Source organism: Suricata suricatta, chromosome 10 (assembly GCF_006229205.1).
Source record: "Suricata suricatta isolate VVHF042 chromosome 10, meerkat_22Aug2017_6uvM2_HiC, whole genome shotgun sequence".
NCBI classification, from domain to species: domain Eukaryota; kingdom Metazoa; phylum Chordata; class Mammalia; order Carnivora; family Herpestidae; genus Suricata; species Suricata suricatta.
The window spans coordinates 92,795,164-92,823,143 of NC_043709.1; the positions used below are offsets into that span (position 1 = coordinate 92,795,164).

At 44.9% G+C, this 27,980-nt stretch overlaps 1 protein-coding gene and 1 long non-coding RNA gene across 3 annotated transcripts; one reads left to right on the plus strand and one right to left on the minus strand.

The window, feature by feature from the left end:
- LOC115304111 lies at positions 1–23,576 on the minus strand. Of its 2 annotated transcripts, XR_003914314.1 has the most exons (5): positions 23,520–23,576; positions 18,303–18,433; positions 17,208–17,236; positions 12,739–12,961; positions 1–320 (listed from the first exon to the last, which is right to left on the minus strand). It is a non-coding gene; the product is annotated as an uncharacterized LOC115304111 (long non-coding RNA). The 2 variants fall into 2 exon arrangements; XR_003914313.1 differs by lacking the exon at positions 1–320 and having other exon boundaries at positions 12,705–12,961.
- HEBP1 (heme binding protein 1) lies at positions 1,792–27,838 on the plus strand. Its single transcript, XM_029954141.1, has 4 exons — positions 1,792–1,991; positions 10,950–11,088; positions 12,900–13,080; positions 27,266–27,838. The coding sequence occupies exons 1-4, from the start codon at positions 1,914–1,916 to the stop codon at positions 27,435–27,437; spliced, it is 570 nt and encodes a 189-aa protein (XP_029810001.1). The 5' UTR covers positions 1,792–1,913; the 3' UTR covers positions 27,438–27,838.
- The last annotated feature ends 142 nt before the right edge of the window (positions 27,839–27,980 follow it).

Sequence of the window (27,980 nt, forward strand, 5' to 3'; positions counted from 1 at the left end):
ATCCATACAATGTTCTTGAAGCAGCTGGGTGCAGTTCTTGGTAGTAGAACCAACTTGACCCTAGGGATGGAGAGAGTCTAGCGCTTAACAGTCCACACAGAGCTTTCAAGTGCCTGAGCTATTTTGATCCTGCAGACAGCACTGTAAGGGGACATTATAACCCCAATGTTGCAGATGTAGGAACTGAGGCCTGCAGCCGATAGGGACTTTGCAGAGGAGATCCTAATCAAGGTAGCAGGACAGAGCCAAGATAGAATCCAGATCTTCTGATTCCCAAATGTTTCTGCTACTTGACCAAGCGAGAAATAGGCCCCATTTCACTGTAAGTAAAATAGACAATTAGATCTAATGTCAAGAATAATTCTGTTAATCATTGGAAAGTCATTGAGCAACCCTTGGAGGAGGGTAAAGCTAAAGAAAAATAGATCTTTGCCCTGTAATAGACTAGTTTGTAATAAAGGGGACATGGCTGTGAAAAGGAAAGACTCAGGCACTCTTATAAAGCAACATACAATCTCTTGAGAATTGTAATCTCACACTATTTCACATTTTAATGTCTCTGGATGATTTCAAATCAGTTAAATGTCATAGCTTACTAGGTAACATTTGTTTCTTCCTTGGTGGCATATAAAATAACAGTGCCTCATAATCAGTATCATCAAGAAAATGTAAAATAATTAACCATTTATTTTATAGCAATCAACAAATATTAGTCAAAAGTAGATCTTTTTTATACATAGTCAATATAAGTTAAAGTATGTTACCACAAAACTGGAAGTCATCAGCTTGATTCCCACTATCTAGCTCAGGTTCAAGGCCCTGTCTGTCAAGATGCAGGCACAGCAGGGAGTCCTTCACGACTGGGGCAGAGCAGCCTGCACAAATGAGGCTAACAATTAGGTTAACAACTCCAGATGACAATTATAACCAGTGAGTTAAACGTGCATTTAAACTCCTCATAAACAAACAACACGGTAGGGGAGTTCAAACAGAAGGACTGCACAGTGTTTCCAGAGACCCAATGAACGGTGTGCTGTCAGAGAAGTATTCTGGATATTGACGCCATGTTCACGGATTCAAATCCTGGCCACCCTGCACACTGGTTTTCCACCTTCAGAAAATCAGTTACTCTGAGCATCGAGCTCTCCTTCGTAAAATGGCTATTAAATGTAGCGGTGTGAGGAGGTGATATTTGTAAAATGCTTGCCAGGGGGAACAGGCACCCAACAAATGGTAATAACATTGGTTGGAAGGTTTTCGAATAGAAGGGATGAATGAGCAAAGCCATGCTTTGGGAAATTAACGTGGAATTTGTGATTAAAGCTGGTTGGAGGAAAGAAAGTAATGAGAAAAGTAATGAGTAATAAGATGCTTTTTCAATCGTAAGAGGAGAGGTAATAATGGGGTGGAGGGGGAGACAAACTAGGATGTCAGTGGAGATGCCGCAATCAGGAGTCAGGAGCTACCGAGACTTTGAACCTACTCAGTCTCTGCAGGGGACAGAGCCTCAAAAGTGAGGGCCAAAAAAGCCCGAGAGGAATCCAGAGGCTTGGAAGTGGTGTCCAGGTATCTAAGAGTGGAAGCAGCCGTGGACAGAGAGGAGGGCAGCGGGACGTAGGAAGTTCTCCATTACCGCTGCCTAAATCAGGACGTGGGAGAATCTGTTTCTAGGCCCCGCGAGAACAGTCTGACTCAGTGGAGGGGCGGGCCGTGGGCGGGAGCGGAGGCGGAGGCGGAGGCGAGGGCGGAGCGCAGCCCCTCCGCCGCCGCGCCCGCCGAGCCCCGCCCACCTCCCAGTGCCGCTCCGCTGGGCGGAGCCCCAGGAGCCCAGCCCGCCTCCAGCTGCCCGGCTCGCTCAATCCACCCTTGCAACCCCGCGTCCGCAGGTGCTTTCGGGGCGCCGGAGCCGCACCATGCTGGGCATGATCAAGAACTCGCTGTTCGGGAGCGTAGAGACGTGGCCTTGGCAGGTCCTGAGCAAAGGGGGCAAGGTAGGCCCGCAGGGCTGCCGAGGACCAGAAACGGGGCTGCGCCTCCCACCGCACCCTGATCTGGGGGTGGAGCGGGTTCTGACGGCCAGGTGGGACAGCACCGGGCACCGGAATGTGCGTCCTGCCGGGGGCACGGCCCCCCAGTGCCCAGCACGTGAACTGGGAAGGAGGAAGTAAGGGAAGTCCAAAACAGGCCTAGGGCTCTGCTGGGAGGAGGGGAGACCAAAAGGAGAGGTTGCTTTGAGGGAGGAGTCCTCCCCTGCGATACAACAGCGCCTGTTGATTGCGTTCCTTCATTTAAACCTCCCAAGCATTCTGATCTTTTGCATCCTGGGAGACCTTCGGTTGCAGAAAGACCGAAAACGTGCTTGTCCTTAAGACACTCCCAACTCCTGGAGGACTGAGTATAGTGGAACAAGATCTGGACTCCACAGAGGCACCGGGGCAGGAACAAGCCATTCTGCCAGGGGCTGATGATGGGGCCTGCCCTGAGGAGGTGTCTTCAGCTGGGCCTCCGGGAGGTTAGAGGTGCACAGAAATGGAAAGAAGCGAAGAAATGGCGCAAAGGCCCAGAGCTGTGAAGTGGTATGTTGGCTAGTGGAACTCTCAAGAGTTGAGTCCTAGAATTCAGGCTGGGGAAAGAGGGCATAACTACTGTCTCCCCCCAAATTTACATCAGTGCTAACACAAGCAAATTGGACTGCCACCTGAAGACAGAGTCCACCACTAGATTACAGTCTCCCTGCAGACAAGTACTTTGTGCATTTTGTAGACTCAGCTCCCAACGCCGCATCTCATATGTTAGACTGTGTTATCTGGCGGCCAAGTTTTGGTACCTTTTACAGATGGTCACACAAAAGCCCTCAACTAGACTCTAGTCTGCACTCTTCAAGCAACTATATCCAGATGCCTGTCCCTTTGTCTGTCTGTCTGTCTCTCAAGTTTCCACAACAGCATGTAGAATGACCAAAGTTAGCCCAGATCAAGGGTGATATATTCATATGCCTACAAGCATCCAGGCAGGTAATGGGAATGAGTGGCGCTGGCCATGTGAGGCACTAAGGCAAGGTGGGGACTGAGGCAAATCAGAGGGAACTCAGGGCCTCCCGTAGAAAGGCAGTAATGTGCCTTTAAAGACATGTTAACCTGGGTTGCCAGATTTTGAAGGAAAACCAGAACTCCAGATTCTTCATGTGAACTCTCCCAAGTTAAGATTAATTTATTCAACAAGAAACTATTTGTGGAGTGTCATCTGTGTGCCAGTCACTCTTACAGGCCGTGGAGATAAAGCATTGAACAAAACCAAGAAAATTCCCTGTCCTCATGGGGCTTAAGTCTTGTGGCTAGTGAACAAATAAACAGGTCAAACATACCGTTATCAGATGGTGATCAGGGCTATGAAGAAAAGCAAGCAGGGGAGAGAGGAAGGAATGGGGAATTCTGGGAGAGAGGCTGTGCAAATATGTCGGTTTTAACTGCTGACAGCTGCCTACAAATGTTTGTAAACTGCAGGCCATAGAATCTGTCTGTGACTAGACTGTGCCCATGTGCCCGTGTGCCTGCCAGTCTGTGGCCTCAGCCCAGGGAGGTCTAGGGTGCTCGTTGGCCCTCATGCTTAAAGAACCCACATGTTACCAACAGGTTCCAAAGAGCATTCCTTTCTGTAGTGGAATCCAGTTCACATGGTCTCTGCGCTGGTCTGCTGCCTGTTTGCCCTCAGGTCCCTTCCTCACCCACTCCCTGCTTTGCTGTCTCTCTGTGTGGAGTGGGTGAAGAAGGGACCTGAGGACCTGGGGCGGACCCCAGTTGCCTGTTTCCCAGGCTGTGATGTCAGGTGGTTGGCAGTGAGGTTCACCCAGTGGGATGTACTAGTGGGAGATAAGAGGGAGGGAAGAAGGGAAGAAGGTATTTCTCCAAACACCTGTTTCTCAGGTCTCTGGCACCAAGAGTTTCTCTGTGGCTCCAGCTCTTTCTAGACAGGGCACCATGGTTCTAGCTTCCACCAAGTGATCCAGGTGTCTGAGCCCAGGTAACATAATCCTCCCTCTGCCTCTCCTGAGGTGCTCACTCAGCTCTGGGTTGTGCCACCGCTCCCTGCGGCGGCATCTCCGCTCTTCTGTTATCTATGAAATTAGTTCCTTGAATCAAGGTGCTACTGTTCAAAATACTCCAGTAGCTTCTGTTTCCCTTATAGATACAGTGTCACCTGCCACTGATTTGGTGCCTCTAGGGACAAACACAGCTCCCTGATAAGCATCTTCCCTCACCATTTGATGGGAGTATGGTGCCATAGGGGATGTTGCTATCAGACTGATGCAAATCATTTAACCTGACAGATCTTAGTTTCTGCAGCTGCAGAATGGATATAAAAATATCTTTCCCATCTGCTCCCAGTGTTACTATAAATATTAAGTGTTTAAAAAGTGTGTAAAGGCAGAATGCCTGGGTGGCTCAGTTGGTTAGGCATCTGACTCTTCATTTCAGCTCAGGTCATGATCTTGGTAAGATTGAATCCTGCATAGGGCTCTGCACTGAGCATGGAGCCTCCTTGGGATTCTCTCTCTACTTCTCTCTGCCCCTTCTCCACTTTGTGCTCTCTCTCCCTCAAAATGAATAAATAAACATTTAAAAAAACATGAAAATGCTTTGTAAACTAACACACCCCACAAATGTAACATTATCATATCATATCAGAACTCAGCTCTGCTCTTACTGGCTGTGTGGTCACAGGCAGCTTCCTTAACCTTTCTGAAGTTAAGCCTGAGAGGAAATAATAATATATATCTTATAAGAGTGTTTGGAGGTTTAAATGAGATAACCAATTATAAATGGTTCTAGCGCTTGGTCGGATATGTCATTAGTATCCCTTTAGCTTCACAGGTAATTTTGGGTAAGCTACTTGACCTCCTGACTACTCTGAACCCTGAAATTCCTCAACTGTAATATAAGAGTGACCATGGCTATGTGATAATTACTTGAATATTCAAAGGTACTTATAAGCCTTTTTAAATATATATGTATGTATACACAAATTCAGGGTGTTACTATTTTGAAAATGACTCTCCCTGAAATTGTCTCTCTTACCCTGGAAAGAGTGTGGGTCAGGAACTGTTGCCTACCTTCCCAGGCAAATTGATGGCAGACAGTGTACCCTGTGTAGGTCAGGTTCAGGCTCACCAGATGTTCAGGACTGATTGTGATGGGGGAGGTGTAGGCTGCTGCAGACCTTATCAGGTGCCTTCCACATCGCTTCAGGAGAGAGGAGGGCACACTGCTCTCTGTTGGATTGGGTGGGTCTTGTGGGTGCTCAGAGCAAGACTGATATTAATAACTGATGTTTTTATGGGAATTTTTTCCAGCCTGTGCACATTGGTTAGGACCCGACAGCCTGGGTTTGAATCCTGGCTCAACCACCTGCCCACTGTTACTTGGGCATGTTATTTGACCCCTCATGCTCCAGTTTCATCTGAAAATGAAGATAAAAATACTAAATTCTTCACAGGATCATCAGAGGGATTGAATGAAGGAATCCATACAAAATATTTAAAATAATACCTGACATAGAAAGTACTGAATTAGGTTGATTGTTATTATTATTTTTTTATAATGAGAAAGTTGGCTTCCAGAATTAATATGTACATCTACCACATCAGGTGGCAAGGGAAAAACGACTGACCTTGCAGAGGACCTTGCATATACCATTATGGGAGGCATTGTGGTAAGGTCCCTGTCTGGGATTTGAACTTGACCAGGGTTCCCACTGAATGTTAAATATTGGTGTTAGTAGTTCCGGGCCAGATCCTTATCTGATTGGGAGCATGAGCCATCTGCATCTGAGACAGAGCTGGGCTTGTTATTATGTTCCTTGTGACAAAGAAGCACACTAAAGACATTAAACTGGAAGAACCAAATGTGTTAACTGGGTTAACCTAGGCACTTTATTCTCTGCAGAAATAGAACGCTATTTAAATTCTCCCTGGAGAACTAGAGTAGTTTTGTAATATCGGTCTCTCAGACCTAAATCCTCACAGTGATCCAGTGTTCAAATGAAAGCTTATGGACGTAGATGCTGTAAAAACAGGTGGGATCTGTCACAGTTCCACCTTTAGACATTGTGACCCTGCTTTTCTCCAGCGCAGATGCAATTAGACTGGTTTTTCATCTGCCTACCCTGCTGTCTATTGTATTTCTTGTCGTTAGGGGAAGACCAGTCTTTCCTCCTCAGCCTCCTTTCCCACAGACACTTCTAGTGCCTACTATACGCAAGACACAGTAGTATATGCTAAGAGATACAGACAGCCCCTGGCCCCATGGGGCCTACGGTTGCAGATGGAGGTTAAACACATTATTCTTCAGTTACAATAACTATTGTCTCATGAAAGACCAAAGGCCTATACAATATGCCATGGGAACTTGTTTTAAATTGGGATCCTCTTTGAGGAAGTGACTTTTCAGTGGGGACTTTTTGGATAAGTAGGGGTTCATCAGGCAGAGACAGGAAAGAGATGTTCCAGGGAGAGGAAGAGACAGGTTGGTTCAGAGGCCCTGAGGCAGGAATGAGCACAGCTCTGAAGGAAATAGGCCAGTGAGGAAGTGGTCTGAGTGTGGCTGGCAAGGTAGGTTGGTGAATGAATGCTTGTAGGTAGGGGCTTGATTAACATGATAAAGTGATACAGAATCCTCTGTGTATGTTCCCTGAGCTATCTTCGCTTCACTCACAGCTTTCGTTACCCCTTTTGCTGATGACTCCCAAATTTATATCCCTGGATCAGTCTCATGCTGAGCTCTAGACCCATGTGTCCAGCTGCACAATGGACAGTTTGCTCATCTATAACCGGAGGCCGATGAACAGAGAGATATGAAAGGGCCCTTCTAACCTTAGTGTTATCTGCCTTTGGAGTTCATAGGAAGGAGGGGTCACTCAGGAGGAGGTTGAGTTGAGCCTTCAGGGTTGGTAGACTCCTCATGGGAGCCTTACCTCTCTGAATCAAAGTGGATTCCTTTCTTTGCAGCCTTTCTTCCCTGGACTTTCTGCCTGGGGGACAGGCTGAGAGCACAGGTCACCTGTACTGTCCCCTGAACTCCTTTCTGCTCCAGGACCAACCCACTCAAAATTCCCTATTTGGATCACAAAGTCAGTTGAATTAATTTAGAGAAAAGGAAACGGATTTGCATGCTCTGCTTGCCATCACTGGGACAGTGGTTACAAAATCCTTCTCCCTATGACATCCTATGAGTTCTTTGTGTATCTGGCCCCTTTCTTGCTGTGCCCTGACCGCCTTTGCTCCAGCTCTGGTGAACCACTTACATGCTTCACCTTCAGCATTTTGTTCTTCCGTTGTTACTGTTGTTGTTGTTGTTATTATTATTATTAATAATTATTATTATTATTATTCTTTGTCATTTAATGTTTCATTTATTTTTGAGAGAGAGAGAGAGAGAGAGAGAGACAGCATGAGCAGAGGAGGGTCAGAGAGAGAGGGAGACACAGAATCCGAAGCAGTCTCCATGCTCTGAGCTAGCTGTCAGCACAGAGCCCAGTGCGGGGTTCGAACCCACAAACCATGAGATCATGACCTGAGCCGAAGTCGGAAGCTTAAGCAACTGAGCCACCCAGGTGCCCCTGTCCTTCCTTTTTGTACTCATGGTGTCCACTCCCTGAATCACCTTCCCCAAACTATCAGAACATTTACTACATCATACAATAATTTCATAAATTTCTCACTGCCCAACTAGACTTCCTATATCATATTAATCTCCAAAGCTGTAGCACCAGGCAGAGGTTTTCAATATTTATTCAACAAATCAGTGCAGCAGGACTGAATGTCCAGCTGGGTGATGTATAAGCATCTCAAAGTCAGCGTGACCTGGCCAAACACATCAACATGCACCCGTGCCCTGCAAAATAACCCAAGTAGTCTTTGTCTGTGTCCCCACACCACCCTGCCTCTCCTCTTAAACATATCAGATTATTACCTGTTTTCTTGGCTACTTGTGTTAGCCCAGGCCCCTCCTTATGTCAGAGACTGTCTTCTCTGTATCATAGCCCCGGCACAGTGCTCAGCACACGGTAGATGCCCCATGGTTGTAGGTTGAATGAATAAAAGAAGGAAAGAAAGAACAAAGGAAAGAGCCAACCAGCTCTATTCTCTATTGAGAGCTTGTCATTGGTTTCTTGAGTTGTGAGAGATGAGGGTCAATTACATGACTTTGGATGCCCCTGTTCTGAGTTTGATACAGGCATACAAATGTCTATCAGAAGTAACTAACTCGGGACGCCTGGGTGGCTCAGTTGGTTAAGCATCCAACTTTTCTTTTAAGTTATTTCTTTAATGTTTTAGTTTTGAGAGAAAGAGCGTGAGGAGAAGGGGCAGAGAGAGGCAGGGACAGAGGATCTGAAGTAGGCTCTGTGCTTATAGCAGTGAGCCTGATGTGAGGCTCAAACTCACAAACCATAAGATCATGACCTGAGCCAAAGTCAGACCCTCAGCCAACTGAGCCACCCAGGCGCCCCAAGCATCCAGCTCTGGATTTCAGCTCAGGTCATGATCTCACAGTTCATGAGATTGAACCCTGCATCCAGCTCTATGCTGACAGCACAGAATCCTGCTTGGGATTCTCTCTCTCTACTTTTCTCTCTTTCTTTCTCTCTTTCTCTCAAAATAAATAAATACATTTTAAATGTAATAAATGCCTTTAAAAAAGTTAACTTAAAAAAAAAGAAATAACTAACTCAATAGCTAAAGAAATATGCTTTAAAGCACTAACATCATCCCCGATACAGTGTAGAGTCTGGCAGTAAGCATTAGACTAGGGTTTGGAGATGTGATCTCTGGTTCCAGTCTCACCACTTAGTAGCTGTTTGTTCTTGGGCAACTCAATCCCTCTGGTGCCTCATTTCCTCTGGGAAATTTCAGGCTGAAATTCTGTGATTCACGGAGTAGCATTTCTGGAATTTAAAACATAAATGGTGGGGCGTCTGGATGGCTCAGTCAATTCAGGGCCTGACTTCAGCTCGGGTCAGTGTCTCGCAGGTCATGGGTTTGAGCCCCGCATTGGGCTCTGTGGTGCTGACAGCTCAGAGCCTGGAGGCTGCTTCGAATTCTGTGTCTCCCTCTCTCTCTCTGCCCCTCCCTGGCTCATACTCTGTCTCAAAAATAAGTAAACAAAAAAATTTTTTTTAAATAAAATACAACATAAATGGCGGGACTCCGTGGGACCTCCGGTGGAGGGTGAGTCTAGTCACTGCTGTGGCAGAGCCAGCATGAGCAAACCACCCCAAGTTTATGCTCCATGGTTTGCTACTGGAGGCCCTTTGGTAGTGTTACATTCTCCAAGGGGATGGCCTCACAGCAATTATTGGAATAATTGGAATTAGTAGCCACAGCGGATTTGCAGCCTCTTGATTCCAGGTCTGGTGAAATTCCTCCCCCCACCCATCCCTTTCTTGCTATTCTCCTTTAATTTTGCATTACAAAAACAATAGGTACTTTTTTCATTCTAAATGTAAAATTATAATGTAAATATACAGTTTCCAGACGACTATCCAGGCCACTTAGCCCCACCTCCAGAGAGTCATTTTGTCCCCATGGGAGTTGAGAACCTTCAGTCTAGGATGTCATAGGAAGGCCTGTTTGCCCAACCAGGGGCAGTCAAGTCCTCTCTCTCGTGTGTCTTTTTTTCATAATGGTTAGTAAGTGACGTAGTTCTTTAATCAATAAATAAACATCTATTGAGCATCTAATTTATGATGCTTCATGGTATAGCTCTTGTCCACAGAGACTTTACAGCAGATTTTTCAAACTGCACCAGTGTTCCCTTGGCAGATGGCAAGATCAATATAGGGCACATGTTTCTTCTTTCAGTGGAATAGCATAAAATTTCCTTGAGTAGTGTGGAAGTCAACAGGGAAGGGAAGAAAGAAAAGACCAGATTCAGAATGTATCCCCTCCCTAAGGGTAAAGTATTATTTTATGAAACTTTGTTTCTTCTTGATAGGACATGCTGTAAAAAAAAAAAAAGGTATATATATATATATATATGCATTTCTTGTTATGTATCATGATTCTCTTTAACGTTTGAAAAACACTGTCTTATAGTGTATGTTGATGAAAACGAAATTATCTGAGATATCACAGGGCAAGGAAGAGGAGGAGGGGGTGAAGGACAGCTGTGTGGGTCTCTATGGCAAAGGACCCTAGGGCAGCGACCCACACAGAGAGTGGTCATGCTGGGCGGGGGTCCCGCCAGGAAGGCTCTGGAGAAGTATCCAGCGGAGATGAGTATGGGGGGGGGTACCATTTAGAGAGACCAGAGCTGCGTCTGGGAGTACAGAGTGAAGAGAACTACTCTGCTCCTTCTTGCCCTGTGGCCCCGCTTCTGGAAAGAGGCCAATCCCAGAGCCTTGGAGTCTGTGGCATTGTTGTTCTTTCTCTTTGTCCAACTGTCCTCCCTTTCTCCAGGCCCTCCTTGTCATTCAGATGTTGGATCTCCTGGCCTGACCCCTCATGTCCTTTTCTCCTCTGTTTTCTACTTCTTTGCCTTTTCACTTGACTTTCTGGAAGATTTCCTTCTGCTTTATCTTCTGACCTCTCCACTGAATTTTTCATTTCTGTTATATTTTTAATTTTGAAGAGCCCTTTGATCTCTGGACATCCTGGATTTATAGCCTTCTGGGGGGTGTTCTGAGTGACTTGGGATGCAGTCTCTTTTCTCTCTGAGACTATTGATCACATGAAGTTTTTTCCTGCTGACTCTACACTTGTAAGAAATCCCAGGACCTTTTCCTCATGGCCCTTTGTACCCCTACTGTCCGTCTCTTCTACCCTGCCGCCGTGCCGGGGCTCAGCATGGAAAGTCCTTTAGCAGCTGGGGCCTCTTGTAGCTGGACCGTTACTGCTTCTGGAGTCGCCACACATGCCACCTTACATCTCTTAAGCATGTGTCTTCTGCCCCTAGGAAGAAGTCTCCTATGAGGAGAGGACCTGTGAAGGTGGGCAGTTTGCCACAGTGGAAGTGACAGATAAGCCTGTGGATGAGGGTCTGCGCGAAGCCATGCCCAAGGTCATGAAGTATGTGGGGGGCACCAATGACAAGGGTGAGTATCCCTGAGGGATGTGGCTCTAGTCTCAGAGGCCAGCTTGCTACGGCTCACATCGTCGGTGGAAACACAGGGCGGGGCCACAAGCGACCTGTCACCACGTGCTTCTGTGCACGCATGTGAACTTGTGCTGTGTGCATGAGGGCGCTCAGTGAGGGGACCATACCGACTTCATCCCAGCCTCCCCTCCGCTGTGTGGTATCCCTGCTCAGTATTGCTGCCTCCAAGCTTCTCTCCCGGGTGTGAACATACGCTCTGAGGTTTTCAGCCGCACAGTGCTTATCATGACTGAGTGAAGGAAGCCAAGTCACAGAGCCAGGCCAACCTCTGCCTGAGCCAGAGACCTCTGCCTCCAGGCTGAACGTTTCTGCGCTTCCCCTGGTCTGGTTGCTCAGAATCTGCAGGGTACTGAGACTCAGTGAGTACTGAGCATGGCAGGTCCCCAGCTCTGTTCTGGTAAATGAAGGGTCTGAGAATTTGTAGGCTGCCCCACTCTTAAAGAGACCAGAGCCGCGTCTGGTCTTAAAGACTTGGCAGCGTGTGATGGCTGCGCCCCTATTTTTAAGATGATGGGCGTGAAGTTTCAGTGTGCCTGTCAGCCTGAAAACCATGTTTAATACGAATGTAACGCTAAAGCTCTCTGATTTAAACTGCTCTTTCTGCTCAGTGCAAACCCAAAGTGGACCAGAAAGCAAGGTGAAAAAAGAGATGTGCTGTTTTATTTTTAGGGTATTTCTCAAGCTGATAATTTAGAAAGTTAGAAACTGGCCTTAACCTCAGTAACATTTACTAGGACCAAAGTAATCAGGCTTTGGATGATAAGTCAACGAGGAGGAGGTCAGGAAGAAATCTTTTCCTTCTTAATACTGTCATAACTTTCTTTTAAGAAAAAAATATGTATAAAAATTATAAAACTCCTTAAAGAAAATCTTGAACATAACACAACAGCACCCCAAATAATACAATCACTGTTGTCTTCTGAATGTATTTCTTAAGTGCTTTTTAATAAGCTTTTTTATTAACATTTTCTTTATTTTTGAGAGAAAGACAGAGCATGAGCAGAGAGGGGCAGAGAGAGAGGGAGACACAGAATCCAAAGCAGGCTCTGGGCTCAGAGCTGTCGGCACAGAGCCCAATGCGGGGCTTGAACTCACAAGCTGTGAGATCATGACCTGAGCCGAAGTAGGATGCTCAACGGAATGAGCCACCCAGGTGTCCTTTAATAGGCTTTTAAAATGTAATCATAGTGTTTGTGCAATTGTATTTTCTTCTGTTACCTATTTCATAACTATTTTCCACCTTTGCGAAGTAGTCTTCTTAAGCATAATTATTGATAGCTACTTTATATTGTGTCATGCACCTGTAATTTACTTAGACATATTGCTGTTTTGAGCACTTATGTGGCTCCCAGCCTCTCACAGTTATAAATTCTGCTACAGTGAATATCCTATCACCTATAGCCTTTTCCATATTTTAGATTATTTCCTTAAAATTTATATTTAGAGGGTAATTAGATACTGATCTATTTAGATTCTTGATATATATTAGCAAATCATGTTTTCCAAATGAGTTGAATTACCACACTCCTATTTCCAACATATGCAAGTAAGAGGTGTTTTGTATGTAACTGACTATATAGTTTAATACCTATAAAAGGTTGATTATAAATTTCAAGAACGAAAACATCCAGTCTCGGAAGAAGAACGAGACGGGCAGATCTCTCACAGTTCTGAGCAAGTTCTGTCTGTGTTTGTGTGGAGCCGGTTCTGTCCACAGTACTCTCACTCCGTGGGTTTTGATGTTTCCAGGAATCGGGATGGGCATGACAGTGCCGATTTCCTTTGCGGTGTTTCCAAGTGCTGACGGCTCCCTACAGAAGAGATTAAAAGTCTGGTTCCGGATTCCAAACCAGTTTCAGAGCAACCCGCCCGTTCCCACCGATGACAGCGTTAAGATCGAAAAGAGGGAAAGCATCACTGTCTATTCTCTGTAAGGAGAGGAATCTTTTTTTTTTTCCTTTTTTCAGGGTAGCTCTACTTGTTTGTTTGTTTTTTTAACTTATTTATTTAAATTCAGGTTAGTTAACATGCGGTGTAGTATCAGTTTCAGGAGTAGAACTCAGTGATTCGTCACTTACCTGTGACCCCCAGTGCTCATCCAAGAGGTATCCCCCTTAATGCCCATCACCCATGTAGCCCACTCCTCCGCCTCCCCATCCACGACCCTCATTTTTTTCTCTACATTTAAGAGTCCCTTATGGTTTGCTTCTTTCTCTGTTTGTATCTTATTGTTGTAAGGAGAAGAATCTTTAGGCATCCAGGGGTAGCACCTGACTTCCATCGCCACTCAATCATCTGGAGCAAGCATTTACATTACATTTATATTTTATTCCAGTTTTATTGAGATATAATTAACATATAACATTGTAGTGGCTTGAGGTGTGCAATATGTCATGCCTTGATATATCAAATATGAAATGATCACCATAATGTTTAGTTAACATCCATCACCTGACATAATTACAATTTCTTTTTCTTGCGATGAGAATGTAAGATCTGCTTTCTTAATAACCATGAAAATTTATTACAGTATATTGTTAACTATGATCACCTCACTTTACATTATATCCCCAGGACTAATTTATCTGATAGCTGGAAATTTCTACCTTTTGACCACCTTCACCATTTTTCCTGCTCTCCACCCCCTTCCCTCCCTGTCTTCGGCAACCATCAAGTTCTTCTCTGTTGGTTCAGGGTTTGTTTTTGTTTTTGTTTTTTAATTCTACATGTAAATGAGATCATATAGTATTTTCCTTTCTCTGACTTATTTCATGTAGCATAATGCCCTTAAAGTCATCCACAGTGTCACAAATGGCAGCTTGTCCTTTTTTTATGACTGAATAATATTGCATTGTATATATGTACCAATCTTAGTCCACTCATCTGCTGATGGACCGCAGGTTGCTTCCATATCTTGGCTATTATAAATCATGTTGCAGTGAACATGGAGCTGCAGATGTTTTTCAAATTAACATTTTTATTTTCTTTGGATAAACACCCAGAAGTGGAATTGCTGGATCACATGGTAGTTCTACTTTTAATTTGTTGAGGACCCCCCATACTGTTTTTTCTAATGGCTGCACCAATTTCCATTCCCACCAACAGTGCACGAGGGTTCTCTTTTTTCCATCGCCTTGCTAACACTTGTTATTTCCTGTCTTTTTGATAATAGCTATTGTAATGGGTGATACCTCACTGTGGCTTTGATTTCTATTTCACTGATGATTAGTGATGTTGAGCACATTTTCATGTACCTATTGGCCATTTGTATGTCTTCTTTGGAAAAATGTCTATTCAGATTCTCTGTTCACTTTTCTAAGATGTTTTATTTTGGAGAGAGAGAGAGAGAGAGAGAAAGATCTGAAGCAGGCTCTGCCAGACTGTCATCACAGAGCCCAGTACAGGGCTTGAATCCATGAACCATGAGAACATGACCTGAGCCAAAGTCAGGCACTTAACCAACGCCCCTGCTGTCCATTTTTTTATCAGATTTGGCTTTTTTGCTCTTGATTTATAAGAGTTCTCTGTATATTTTGACTTTTAATTCCTTATATGGAATTATGATTTGCAAATATTTTGTAGATTGCTTTTTCATTACGTTGATGGCTTCTTTTGTTGTGCAGAAGCTTTTTCGTTTAATGTAGTCCCATTTGTTTCTATTTGCTTTTGTTGCCAAATACAAAAAATGTTGCTGAGACTGAAGCCAAGGAGCTTACTCCTTATGTTTTCTTCTAGGAATCTCATGGTTTCAGGTCTTATGTTCAAGCCTTTAATTTATTTTGTATTCATTTGTGTGTGGTGTAGGATAGAGAGAAGTCCAGTTTCAGTCTTTTGCCTGTGGCTGCCCAGTTTTCCAGACACCATTTACTGAAGAGACTATTCTTGGCTTCTTTGTTGTGAATTGGGTGACCATATACGCCTTGATTTGATTCTGAGCCCTCTATTCTGTCTCACTGATCTATAAATCTGCTTTTATGCCAATGCCATGCTGTTTTGATTATAATAACTTTGTAATACAGTTTGAAATCAGGACATATGCTTCAGCTTTATTCTTTTTTTTTTTTCTCAAAATTGCTTTGGCTGTTTGGGGTCTTTTGTGGTTCCATACAAGTCTTAGGGTTGTTTTTTTTTAGTTCTGTGAAAAATTCCATTGGAATTTTTATGGAGATTGCATTGAATCTGTAGATTGCTTTCGATAGTATGAAACTCCTTACAATATTAATTCTTCCAATCCATGAGCATGGAGTATCTATCCATTTATTTGTGTCTTCTCCAATTTTCCTCATTAATGTCTTACAGTTTTCAGTGTACAGACCTCTTACCTCCTTGGTTAAATTTATTCCTAGGTATTTCATCCTATTTGATGTAAATAGAATTGTTTTCTTAGTTTTTCTATACTGTTGATGAATTAAGAAATACTGAGTCCTTACAATTTCTCACTTCGGTTTCTTCAGCTTACAGCACACAAACACTTGCACTGTATCTGAATAAATGCCTTGGCCAGTTGCCAAATTGACTTGGATAGAGAGCATCCCCGCAGCCTAAGCTGAACACCTACATTAGCCACAGCAGGGTTCTGGGAGACTCGGGGAATATCTAAGTCAAGCTGTAGTTTAGGCTCATGAATATGTAAATGAGTGCAGGAATACATAAAGGACTTGGGGGATCTCCTTGTTAGCCCATGTTCCCCTTGAATGCCAGAAGGGGAGGAGTATTTGCCGGAGCTGGACTGCCGCCCCCTTAGTTCTTCATTGTCCATGGTCCTTTGAGCAGAGCACACATGCATCCTATTATCATTCTAGTCCTGTTGCCAGGGCCTCAGATGGGGTCGCGTTCCTTTTGACTATACAGCATAATGGGTGCACATGATTGTATGTTTTTATTCTTTGAGCCCCACCCTCCTTTCAGAAACCAAGTCTCTTGTAGATAATCAATGACTCCCTGTTTTCAAAATCCTACTCAGTGACAGACACTGAACCATGTATAGTCAGAGACCGGGAGCTTCACCAGTATCAACTATAGGTATGGATTTGCTCCTGCTCTAGAACAACCTAAAAAAATAAGTAAATATACAAATAATCTTGCACTGGAGAGTCTTTGTCCACGCCCGGAGACCTCAAAGCATACTTATTGGACTGCCCCACCCCAATTCTGCACGTGAGGATGCAACTTTCTCTGTTGCCAGCACTAATGCTGGGAATGAGTTTGGCTGCTCTGAGCAGTCCTAGGCCGGGTGACGCAGGGCCCCTCAGAGGACAGTGAGTGTACTGCAGCTGGGCCACTAGCACTGGAAACTCCAGCGTTTCTCCCTCCAGTCATCAGACTTTCCAGCCTTCACTACAAAGTCTTCAGAGAAAGCAAACTCTAAGTAAAGAAGTCTTTCCCCGGGTGGTTGGGTGGCTCAGTCAGTTAAGCATCCGACTTCAGCTCAGGTCAAGATCTCACAGGCCATGGCTTCTGGCCCTGAGTTGGGCTCTGTGCTGACAGCTCAGAGTCTGGAACCTGCTTCAGATTCTGTGTCTCCCTCTCTCCCTGCTCTCGCTCTCTCTCACAAATAAACATTTAAAAAAATGTCTTTCCCAAGGGCAGAGACTAGACTGGGGAAGCGAGGTGCCTGTGGCACAGAATTTAAAGAGGCACCCACTTTCACAGTTGTCCAAGTGTAGGGTTGGCACTGAGTAAGTGCCTCCTTAAATCTTGTGCCCTCTGTCTCCCCTGTCTGATCTTGCCTGATCCGTCTGTTCCATTCTCTTCCCTGTGTCTTGGGAGGCAGCCTGGTGGACTCCAATGAATAAGTATGTTTTTGTTTGAATCCCAGAAGCTTGGGATTTTTTTCCCTTCGCACCTTTTGATTTCATGAGGAATGAGGTTAACATGATTAAATCAGCTCACATAAACCTTCAAGCAGACAAGGCTGACTTTGAATCATTTGTTTGACCAGACCCAGGACAATGAGTTGGTATGAATTTTTTTTCTTTTAACATTTTAGGATGGAAATTTTCAAACTTATAAAAAGATAGAATAAGATAGTGAAGTCCTGTGTAACCCATCACTTACCTTCAGTGATAATTAACTCAAGGCCAAACCTGTGAAATAAAAAGATACAGTAAAGTTAGTAAAATCCTATGGAACCTATCACTCACCTTCAATGATCCTTAACTCAAGGTCAAATCTGTGTCATGGGTACCTCACAACTACCACACGGCCCCTCCACTGGGTTATTTTTAGGCAAATTCCAGACCTAATGTTATTTCATCCACAGATACTTTGGTGTGACTACTAAAGGCCCTTTAAAAACACTGCCACAATCGCCTTCATAATGCAGTGGGCAGTGCGTCAGTCTTATAAAAACACAGTCACAATATCTGATGACTCCTGAAATTTTAACATAATTTCATTAATGTTATAATGACATAGAAAATGTCCTGAGTTCAGATTTTTCCCACCTTAACCTTTTCATTTTTCATTGCTGCTTATAGGCCATTTTGTCCTATTGTTTCCTGTAGATTTTACCTGATCATATGTTCTTAAAAGTTTGTTTGAGGGGTGCCTGGGTGGCTCAGTCGGTTAAGCGTCCAGCTTCAACTCAGGTCATGATCTCATGGTTCATGGGTTCAGGCCCCGCATCGGGCTCCATGCTGACAACTAGCTCAGAGCCTGGAGCCTGTCTTCAGATTCTGTGTCTCCCTCCCTCCCTCTCTCTCTCTCTCTCTCTCTCCCTCCCCAGCTCACACTGTCTTTCTCTCTCTCAAAAAAATAAATAAATAAATAAAACATTAAAAAAATTTTTTTTAAGTTTGTTTGAGCCTGGATCCAAATAAAATCCATCCATTGTAATGCATTGGTATGCCTTTTAAGCTCTTACTAATCTGTGGCCTTCTTCACCACTACACCTTTTCATTTTTCATTGCTGCTTATAGGCCATTTGTCCTATTGTTTCCTGTAGTCTGAATGGTACAGATTGCCTTTCTGTGGCATTTTAACATGTTTCTCTCGCTCCAGCACTGCCTGTAAATTAGTAGTTAGAACCAGAGGCATAATCCGATCTCAGCAAGGATGTTTCATTAAGTGGCGCTGTATCCCTCCATCAGGGGCTCATAAGGTTTGTTTGCCTCCGTTTTTGTGAGGTCAGTGATTATAGATCACACTTACCTAGAGGTCTTTCTTTATTAGAGTTGGTAAAATGATCATGTCTTCTATTTTTCCTTCAGTTATTAGCTGGAATACTTTGATGCAAAGAAAAACCTCTTATTGTCTCCGTTTAGTTCCCCTGAGATGGAGTCCTAGAGAAAGCGCAAGATGCCTTCTCTTTAGCTTGTTGCCCTCTCCTTATCCGTTTTCAAAATAATAATTTCATTCCTGAACGTCCTCCACAGGCAAGGTAATGTTGATCTGTGTTTTGAGTATTAGATAAACCTATGAATTTAAACATAATTGATGTGTTTCTTACTGGTGCTCAAACTGGCCATCTTTGGCCAGTGGGAGCCTCTTCACATTGGTTTCTTAGTCCTTTTGAGATGACTCTAGTGGCTCTATGGTAGCTTCCTTGCTTTCTGGTATGACAAAATGGGTCAAGTGCATCTTGGCATTTCTTGTTCTAGAGCTGGAATTAGCCATTTCTCCAAGGACCCTGGTTCCCTATGGTGAGAGAGTGTATCTCTTTAAAAGTACTATTAATATCAGGTCTGTGGAAGTTTCCTTTTAATTCTCTGAAACCTAAACAGATGAAAGTGATAAATATGGTATCCAGCATGTCTAGCATGGCTTAGTGAATGTTTTTTTTTAACCTAACATATGGCCCTAAATTAGCATATGTTATTCCTCAACTAGCCACTTGGTGTCACTGCAAGTCAAATGTACATTTAAAAGTACCTTCGTGTGGAAGGCAGCGTGAATGAAGGTAGTAGAAGGCAAAAGAACTATTTCAATACACAGTAAGTGCATTAGATGACCAAAAAATTAATTCCAAAATGAAAGCTTTGCATCCTTCATTCAGTCTTCCTTTTGTATGACCTTGTGAAGGGATGTTTAGAAGGGATTATATATTTATTAGCAGTATGCATTACCAGTCCATGAATAGAAGGCTAGGAAACAATAATACTATCAGAATCCTTTTAGTATTCATAAAAGGCAATAGAAGTACCCTCACATTTATATGAGTGGCCACACTCCAGACCACTGTCCTCCCTCTGTGCTCCACAAAGGCCACTTAGGTTACAGCTCAGTCTCCTCAACGCAACACAGGACTGAGCTTAACAGAGACCGAAGGCAGGAGAGGGTTTAAGACTTTAGTGAAATATCTGTGTATAAAGGAAAGAGTTGGAAACCAAAAGTTCATTGTCAGGGTGATCTGAGATCCAATCCTAGTTCAATGGCCTTTGGCATGTTACCAAGCTTCTCTGTGCCTCAGTTTCCCCAGGTATAAGATGGGGTGAGAGTACCTAACCCACAGGGTTGTTGTGAGGATGAAATATGGCGTCATAAATGCCTATACAATGCTGGACATTAGGTGGACACTCGGTGAGAGTTAGCCTCTTCTCTTCTTGACTTCACCTCCTTCTGAGAATCGGGTCAAGTTTTACTAGAATTAACAAAAAAGTCAGGCTCTTACAGATATACTTCAGTTCAAACCTCAACTCTAATAATTATGAGTTTTAGAGTTGAGCTTTGTGAACTTTAGTTTTCTCACCTGTAAAATAGAACTTATGGGCACCTGGGTGGCCCAGTCAGTCAAGCATCCTACTCTTGATTTTTTTTTTTAACATTTATTTACTTTTGAGAGAGACAGAGCATGAGTGAGGGAGGGGCAGAGAGAGAGGGAGACACAGAATCCAAAGCAGGCTCCAGGCTCGGAGCTGTCAGCACCGAGATGTATGCGGAGCTCATGACCTTAGCCAAAGTCGGACACGTAACACACTGAGCCACCCAGGTGCCCCAAGTGTCCAACTCTCTCAAAAACTTATATTAAAATAAAATAAAATAAAGCCTATGACGCACTGTTGTTAGGGTCTGGTGAAGTGTGCACATGACACAACTTTGTAGCCATGAGGCACCTAGGGATGCTGATGTTGTTTTTCTCTCTAAATGACCAGGCCCTTGGGGTGTCTGGGTGGCTCACTCGGTTCAGTGTCAGACTCAGGTCACCATCTCACGGTTTGTGGGATCGAGCCTCACATCAGCCTTATGCTGACAGCATAGAGCCTGCTTGGGATTCTCTCCCTCTTTTTCTGCCCCTCCTCTGCTCACTCACTATAAATAAATAAATAAATAAATAAATAAATAAATAAATAACCAGTTCCTAACTTAGGACACTGGCAGCTTGGGAGGTTCTGCCTATAGAACAAGAACTTTGGGAGAAAGACTACGACCGCTAAGCCTCTAGGGTGTTCCCATATTACTGCTTCAGGAAGCTATAGACCCATGTTAGCAAAGTTCCCGGGTAATTCCAGCACCCATCTGTAATTCTAGGAGGCTCAGGCCAAGGGTGACATAATACAGTTTTGCCTCTTTGGTCAGCTCAATACCCAAGCTCTGTCCTTTTGATTTCAAGGAGCCTCCCCTGACCATTCTTTCAAAAATGGCATCCCTTCCTTTTCTCTCCCGTTACCATGCTTTATTTTTCTTCACCTCATCTATTCTCACCTGCGTTATATACCCATTTGTTCATTTGTTCATGTCCTCTCCCTCACTAGGATAGTCTTGAGGGCAGGACCTTGGGCTAGTCTCTAGTCACTGCTCAGTTAAAAGCTGGTGAATAAATAAGTGAGTGAAAGTCCGGTCCTCACCTTTCCTGCACTGCACTTCTCTTCTCTTCTCTCTCTCTCTCTCTCTCTCTCTCTCTCTCTCTCTTTTTCTGTCCTCCCCAAAGATCTTAGTCCCCTCCCATAGCTTCAGCTGTCACCCTTCCATTGGTACATCTCCAGCCTGACCATGTCTCCAGCTCCCTTGAATGTCTTAGCAATCATCAGACTCAACATGATGCCTAAGGTGAGGCCATTGACACATTCATTCCGTCATTCAAAAACACCACAGATTCATTATTCCCTTATTCTGTGCCAAGAATTGATGTAGGTCCTCACCAGGACCTACAACCTCACAGGTTTTCCTAACAGGAAAAACATTCTAGTGAGGAAGAGAGACGAGAGACAAATGTCTCAGGTATTTGAGGACTTTGTTATTTCTGAGAGAAGTGGTATTTGTGGGTTAAGATTGTAGGGAGAATATTTCTTACTCAAGAACACGCTGGCATGAAATACCTAACAGTAAGAGGGACAGGTAACAAGGTGAGGAAGCCCTTTCCCTAGAGGCGGTCTAAGCATCGTCTGCGAGACGTGCAGCCAGTGTGCTGTGCAATGTCCCCACTGACTGGGAGATCTGGTTTCCAATGTGTATCAAGTACCTCTGACATTTAAGCTGCCTCCCATCTAAGAGCCTCCCGGTGGTGAGATTCTGAATCCAAAAACACGTCCCCCACACAACCGTCAGGTGTCCCGCCAGGCTTTTATAAACGGGCACTTGGAAGGGACTTTCAGTCACCATTTCTGGGCAAATGAGCCTGAGTCAACATGGCTAGTGCCATCTTGTCTCCCAAACACCAGCCTTATGCTCCCAGTTCCCAAGAAGGCGTCTCTGCAAAATCTCCCCAGGGCCTCCCAAGCCAGCACGTCAGCCGTGGAATTCAGATGTCCTCCCCACATCTGATACCCGGTGTCCTGTCTCACCAGAGGTCCCTTCCATCCTCCTACACATCCCATTCAGATGTCATCCTGACTTCTTCACCTTCTGCATCACCTGTTGGCCAAGCCCTGGGTCACCCCTAGTTGTGTGTGTGTGTGTGTGTGTGTGTGTGTGTGTGTGTGTGTTGTTGTTCAATGTAACACGGCCTTGTCCCTTTTATTAAGGACCTTCTTGGGGCATTCATGAGAAGAAAAGTGGCTTTCGTTGTACCTCTTAACTTACAACAAGTTTCAACACATCATTCTTTTAGCTCTTTAATTACCCCTTGTTATGTCATGCCATTGTAGGCATATGACACAGGTTTTTAAGGCAAGCAAAAGAAAATGTTTGGGGTGGGGTCCTCCAGTATATCAGGGCAGAGGAAATGTCCTCAGAATCCCTGTAGACATAGATCGTAGAGCTGTCTGATGATTCAGCTACACGTACATATTCCAGGACACCTGGGTCAATAGATGCAAGCAAGCTCCTTCCAGCCACACTGCCCTCGTCTTTAGCACCTCTTGCCTGAACTGTTGCCGTGCCCCCCCTGATTATTCCTAGTTCTTCCACCTCTGCCCCTTCTAAGTTGTCCTTTTATCACCACCTGCCATAAAGCACGGGACCAATCACACCGCCTCCACCCGCTGCTCAACTGCGGTCATGGGCCTCAGGCCCGCCTCTGACCTAGGCACACATCAGAATTGGGACCAAAGCCCAAGCTAGTAATCAAATGAGAAGGGGTGTGGGGAAACCCTGGGCTGAGTCCCCAGATTGTAGCCAGGCAGCGAAGCCTAGTAAAAATGCTTTATCCTGGCATTCCATCCACAACGTAGCGCCCCTCCGTGTCCAGCTGATCTCACCCCCCACCTCCCGGGGGCCCCCTCAAGCACATACACATGCAGCCTCCACGTCCGGGCTTTCACTCACATTCACCCAGCTCCTCTGACAGCCCTTCTCCAGCTTCTGCTTCTTGGAAGCTGTGTGAGGACAGGCATTTTTGTCTATTGTTCACTGCTGGCATTAAGAAGAGATGCTCAATAAACAATTGCTTAATATCAGGTCCACCATAATGCCTTCCCTTCATGTTGTAAGTCAGAACCAATCACTCCCTATTCCCCACCCCCAGAGCATTCCGTTTGTACCTTCTACCTTCATTCCAGTGCTTCCTGCTGCCCTATATAATCTTTATGTGTTCTGTCCTGACCACTACAGTTAGACCTCGAGAGGGTAGAGAGACGTCTTCATCATCTTTACAGCTCTGTGGTGTCTGGCTTGTGTTTGGTGCCCCATGATGCTCAACTCCGTAAGCACAGTTCCGTCTGATTACATGAAATGCATCAAGCTGTGTCTTCTTTCCTGTTGACATGAAATTATCGGCCCCTCATCTTATACTTTTCTTGCCTAGCACAGAGCCACGTGCAAAGCAGACTGTCCCCAAATTTGTATGGACTTGTCAATAAGATTTTAGACCAAGTTGGATGGTCAGGCTCAGACCACCCATTTCTCTTCCTACTTTACTGCATGCCTGAACCTACATGATTTTGTTTTTGTTTTTTTACCTTGTTGGACCAAAGCCACTGTCTGTTGGCCCACCTCATTGATGCCTCCATCATCCACCACCCCACCCCACCCCCATCCCAACCTCTTCTAGACCTTTTTAGTCAGCTCCTTTTGTGTTTCTGCAATCCAGGGTGTGTGTGTGTGTGTGTGTGTGTGTGTGTGTGTGTGTCTTTCCTCAGTTCCCATAGTAACCAAATTCTTTGTTCCAAATACTGAACTCTGATGTGGGGGGAGAACTTTGAAGATGGAGACCGAGACTTGTTAACAGGCTTACAAAAATAATGTATACACTTCGTGTTCATTTCCTTTGAGGAGCTCAGAGTGCTTTACGAGAATTCTCAAAGTCACACTCAGACATGCTTGTGAACTTGGAGAGCCATGGGCACTGTGTTATCCCCGATGGATAGCGTGGAAGTGTGGCAGGGAGGAAGGAGGCGGCTTATCCGTGGACAAGCTGAGGAATAACACTGAGCCTGCATCATGTGTCAGGACCACGTGCCCTGTAGGGCTTGGTTTTCTGGCCTGTTCGTGTGGTTCTGTGATTGGGTTTGGATGAGTCGGTTGATTTACCAGTGAGGAGAACACACATACCTGTTTTGTGGCCACCCGCTTTGTTTGTCTTCTAGTAGAAACTTCCATAATGAAGCAATAGGGAAATTTGTATAAGCATCTCAGTCAGCATGGGAATAAATATTTTTTAATTGTTTTTTTTTAATAACCTAAGAATCCCCAAATGATGACATTCTCCATATCCCTTGCTGGGTCTCCTTGTACTTCTCAGACAAGTTCCTTCTCCCATGGCCCTTGCCAAGGCCACTGTTTCCGCTCCCTACTTGGGGACTAGGACTCCCAAGAGCAAACCGCTGACCTTCTGTCTGCTCACCATCCAGGCCTCATCTCCCTCCTTACTGTGATGATAGTCGGTAAACTACTCAGTGATGACTCCCAACAGCTGTCACTAGGCCCACCTTCTTCTCAAATCAGGAGCTCTGACTCCAGTTCTTGACCAGTGTGAGGAGAGTTTCACAGTGCCCAACACACACTTAGGTACACAATAATAGTTGCATGAACGTATCTCACGGATGCCCCTTCATATCAACATGCCCCCAAACTGTATTAATTACCGTCCTCACCCCTCCTTTTCTTCAGCCTGGCATCCCTGTTCTGGTTAGTGGCACCAGTTGGATCCAGAGACTTGACTGGAAGTCTGGAGAATCCTCAACTCCTCCACCTCTCCCTGCCCTCCCCTCATATCCAGTTGCCTCTCAACATTTGCCTTTGTCCAGAGGCCTGTTCCACCTCACCTGGCTGTTCGTGGCCTTCCGTGACTCCATCCCGTTGCCTCCACTGCCACCAGAGGGGTTTCTCCAAAACACAACCTGATCACGTCAGCCTCTTGCTTTCAAACCCCTTGTGGGTCCACATTTGCATCTAGGATCAGGTTCAAAGTCCTTGGCATGGCATTCAAGGCCCTTCCCAGTGTGGCTCCAGCCAATTCAGTCTCTTGTTTAAATTACCACTACTGTCCCCTTAGTATGTGCTTCAGATTCGTTATATGAGTAAGTGAATATGGAGACCAACAGACCTAAGTGCTATCATCTTGAGGTCTGTCAACCTGAAGACACTAACCTTTATTGTTTATCTCAGAATTGTTCATTTAGCCAAGGGACCTAATATGTGTCAGGCATTGTGTTAGGTGCTCAGGATACACCAGAGGACAAAGTAACAAAGATCCCTGGGTTCACGAGGCCTATATTCTACCACGAATTCAGACCATAAACAATGAACACAATAAATGAATTATATAGTATGTTAGAAGGTCATAAGAGCTGAGGAAGGAAGGGAGGGAGAAAGGAAGGATAGAGAAGAGGAGAGGAAAGAAAGAAAAGAGAGTAAGAGAAAGAACAAAGAAAAAAAGGAAAACAAATGAGGAGGGAGAGTAGGGTGAAAGAGTAAACAGCATTTGGAGAAAGGGTCCAATGGAGAAGGTGAGACTTTATCAAGCCAGTTCTTCTTTATGAGGCTGTCTCCCTGGGTTCCTGATAGTACTGTAGGTCACAGCTGTGTCCCTCAGCCCGAAGGCGGAGAACTAGACAGTTGTTCTGAGCAGAACTGCAACATAACAACAACATCTTCTGTTCGTTGTGGGCTTGCTTTGTGCCAGGCACTGTGCTGGGCAGTTCACAGTCTTTTCTCCCTTCATGTTTACAACAGCCTTCTGAGATTCTGCTCTCAACCCTTTTTAACAGATGAAGGACCTGAAGATTAGAGAAATTAAAGCATGTCCCCAGGAGCTAGAGAAGGGCAGAGGTAGTAGGTTGAGCACACAACTAGCCATTCTGGTCCCGACTGATGAACGCAAGTATTTGAGGACCACGCCTTCTTTGGACGTTTCAAACAACCAGTAGCCTAAAGAGCCAATATTGTTCGTTTTCAAGGATAAAATTTAGTGTCACAGCATGAGAGGGGGATGCAGAGGGCCACTCCTACATTCAGCATCTGATTGTCTCAGGCAAGTGGCTCCTTTGGAAATAATCCCATTGTCTTGCAGGCTTTTATTGCCAGAACAGTCTTTCCTTAAGGTTCTCCCTTGGTCTGCTAACCCAGTTCCTCTCATTGAGTTAGAGTTCAGCTTTTCTCGAACTGCCTTAGAGTCTTTCTTCGACATATTTGAACCCACTTTCTTCTCTTCCAAATGGGTCTCGACTCCGTCCGTGTTCTATGGCGATTGTCTAGACATTGAAAAAACCAATCCCTTAAAGATGAAATCCTGGGTGTTTTTACATCAGTAACCCTGTAATCAACATGCTGAATGCTTGCCGAGCATGACTAACCGCTTATAAAAGAGCGAAGCGTGACTCAGAGAACCCCACCAAAAATAATGCATTTGGCCTAATCTCGGCCTGGTGCAGATTCAGACTTTTGAGTCATAAAGCTCATTAGAGTTGGGGACATATTTGACTCTAATAAAGATTTTAGTGCAGCCCAGATTTAGAGTGGTATATTTAGGGTAGGCCACAAGATGAATTTTGGAGTGTAGGCAGATGACGTAAGGAGGGAATAATCATCTGGAAAAGGCAAGCTTTCTTCCTTCTCTGTCCCCACCTTCTGCCATCAAGAGAAAAGCCAGATTTAGGAAAGTCTTATTCCTTGCTGGAAAAAGAAGGCTGTCATGATTTGAACAGGAGAGGGGACTTATTAGAAGTGATTTCTTCATTGGGAGCATGCTTACAGCTGCCAAGGGGCCTCCCAAGACTTCCTTGGGTCCCTGCCTTGGGTCACTGTTTTTTAACAAAGCTGCTCCCTGTCACTGCTGTGATGTGCTCACTCCTCAGAAACGATCTGCCCGGGGAGGAACTTTAGCTGCAGCTCCACCCTTGCTAATGTCCCCGTCTCCTCCTTCCCCAGCAACAGCCAGAGGGGCCCAGAGGAGTTGCTGCCCCAGCGGCAGAGATCTAGAAAGAAGGCCAAAGGCACAGCCTACGGGAAGGTCAGCCTACCCTGGCTCGGAGAGATTCCAGTATGGAAAGGGAAGCTCACACTTAGTTTTGACTGCTGTGTTTCAGGCTCTACATTAGTTTTTCACATCCATTACTGTACTTAATGCTCATTACAACCTTGGAGGAAAAAGACAGCATATCCCTGGTGTCCAGTGTCCACACGAGGACCTGGGGCTCACACCCACCCATCTAGGAAATGGCAGACATGCTGTCTTACTGCTCTTGCATGCTTGTGACAGTAAGAGTGGCAATGACTTCTTTTTTTAAAGATACCGCCCCCACCCCCCCGGCTTGGAGATCATTTCTTTCCATAACCAGCCCCTCGTTCTTCTATCCCAGGCAGTTTGGTGGTTATGCCAAGGAGGCCGACTACGTGGCGCACGCCACTCAGCTGCGGACCGCCTTGGAGGGCACAGCGACCTGCCGGAGTGACATCTACTTCTGCACTGGGTACGACCCTCCCATGAAACCCTACGGACGCCGCAATGAGGTCTGGCTGGTGAAAGCATGAGTAATGCTCTGAGTTAGACCTTCCTGGACAAGTCTTTCTGTGTCCACTTCCTCAGGGAAGGGGGGGAGCCACAGCTTACCCACCCTTCCTTCTGAGCCCTTCACTGCCAGTTTTCTGAAATCAGCATATTCTTTCTGTGCTCTTTCTCGTGGTGGGAAGTAATACAGCCCAGTAGGCGGCATCCTTCTAACTGACTTAGAAAGCTCTGTTGTAAGCCAGGAAAATCAGCAACATTTTCCCAGATATCTGGGGCACTCAAAACTGATTTAAAAAATTTTTTGAACCTGTATTTTTGCTATGAAGGGAAAAATATGACTTGTGCCTGATCTTTCATCATGGTTCTTACAAGATCTTTGTCTGAAAAGAAACTGAAAATAAAAATCTTTGATTGAAACAGCTGATAGCAACCCTAAGTATAGTTATTTCCAAGACTCCAGAGTCTCATAAATAACCTCGTTATGAGTACTAGCCATGATGTTTACTGTTACAGGAATCCCAAATTTCGTTCCAGAATATGAAGACAAAGATCCCGGGGTAGAAGGA

Coding starts and splice junctions, on each gene's coding strand:
- HEBP1 (XM_029954141.1), top strand. CDS start 1,914: ATGCTGGGCATGATCAAGAACTCGCTGTTCGGGAGCGTAGAGACGTGG. Junction 11,089..12,899: donor GGGGGGCACCAATGACAAGG/GTGAGTATCCCT, acceptor TGATGTTTCCAG/GAATCGGGATGGGCATGACA. Junction 13,081..27,265: donor AGCATCACTGTCTATTCTCT/GTAAGGAGAGGA, acceptor CTTCTATCCCAG/GCAGTTTGGTGGTTATGCCA.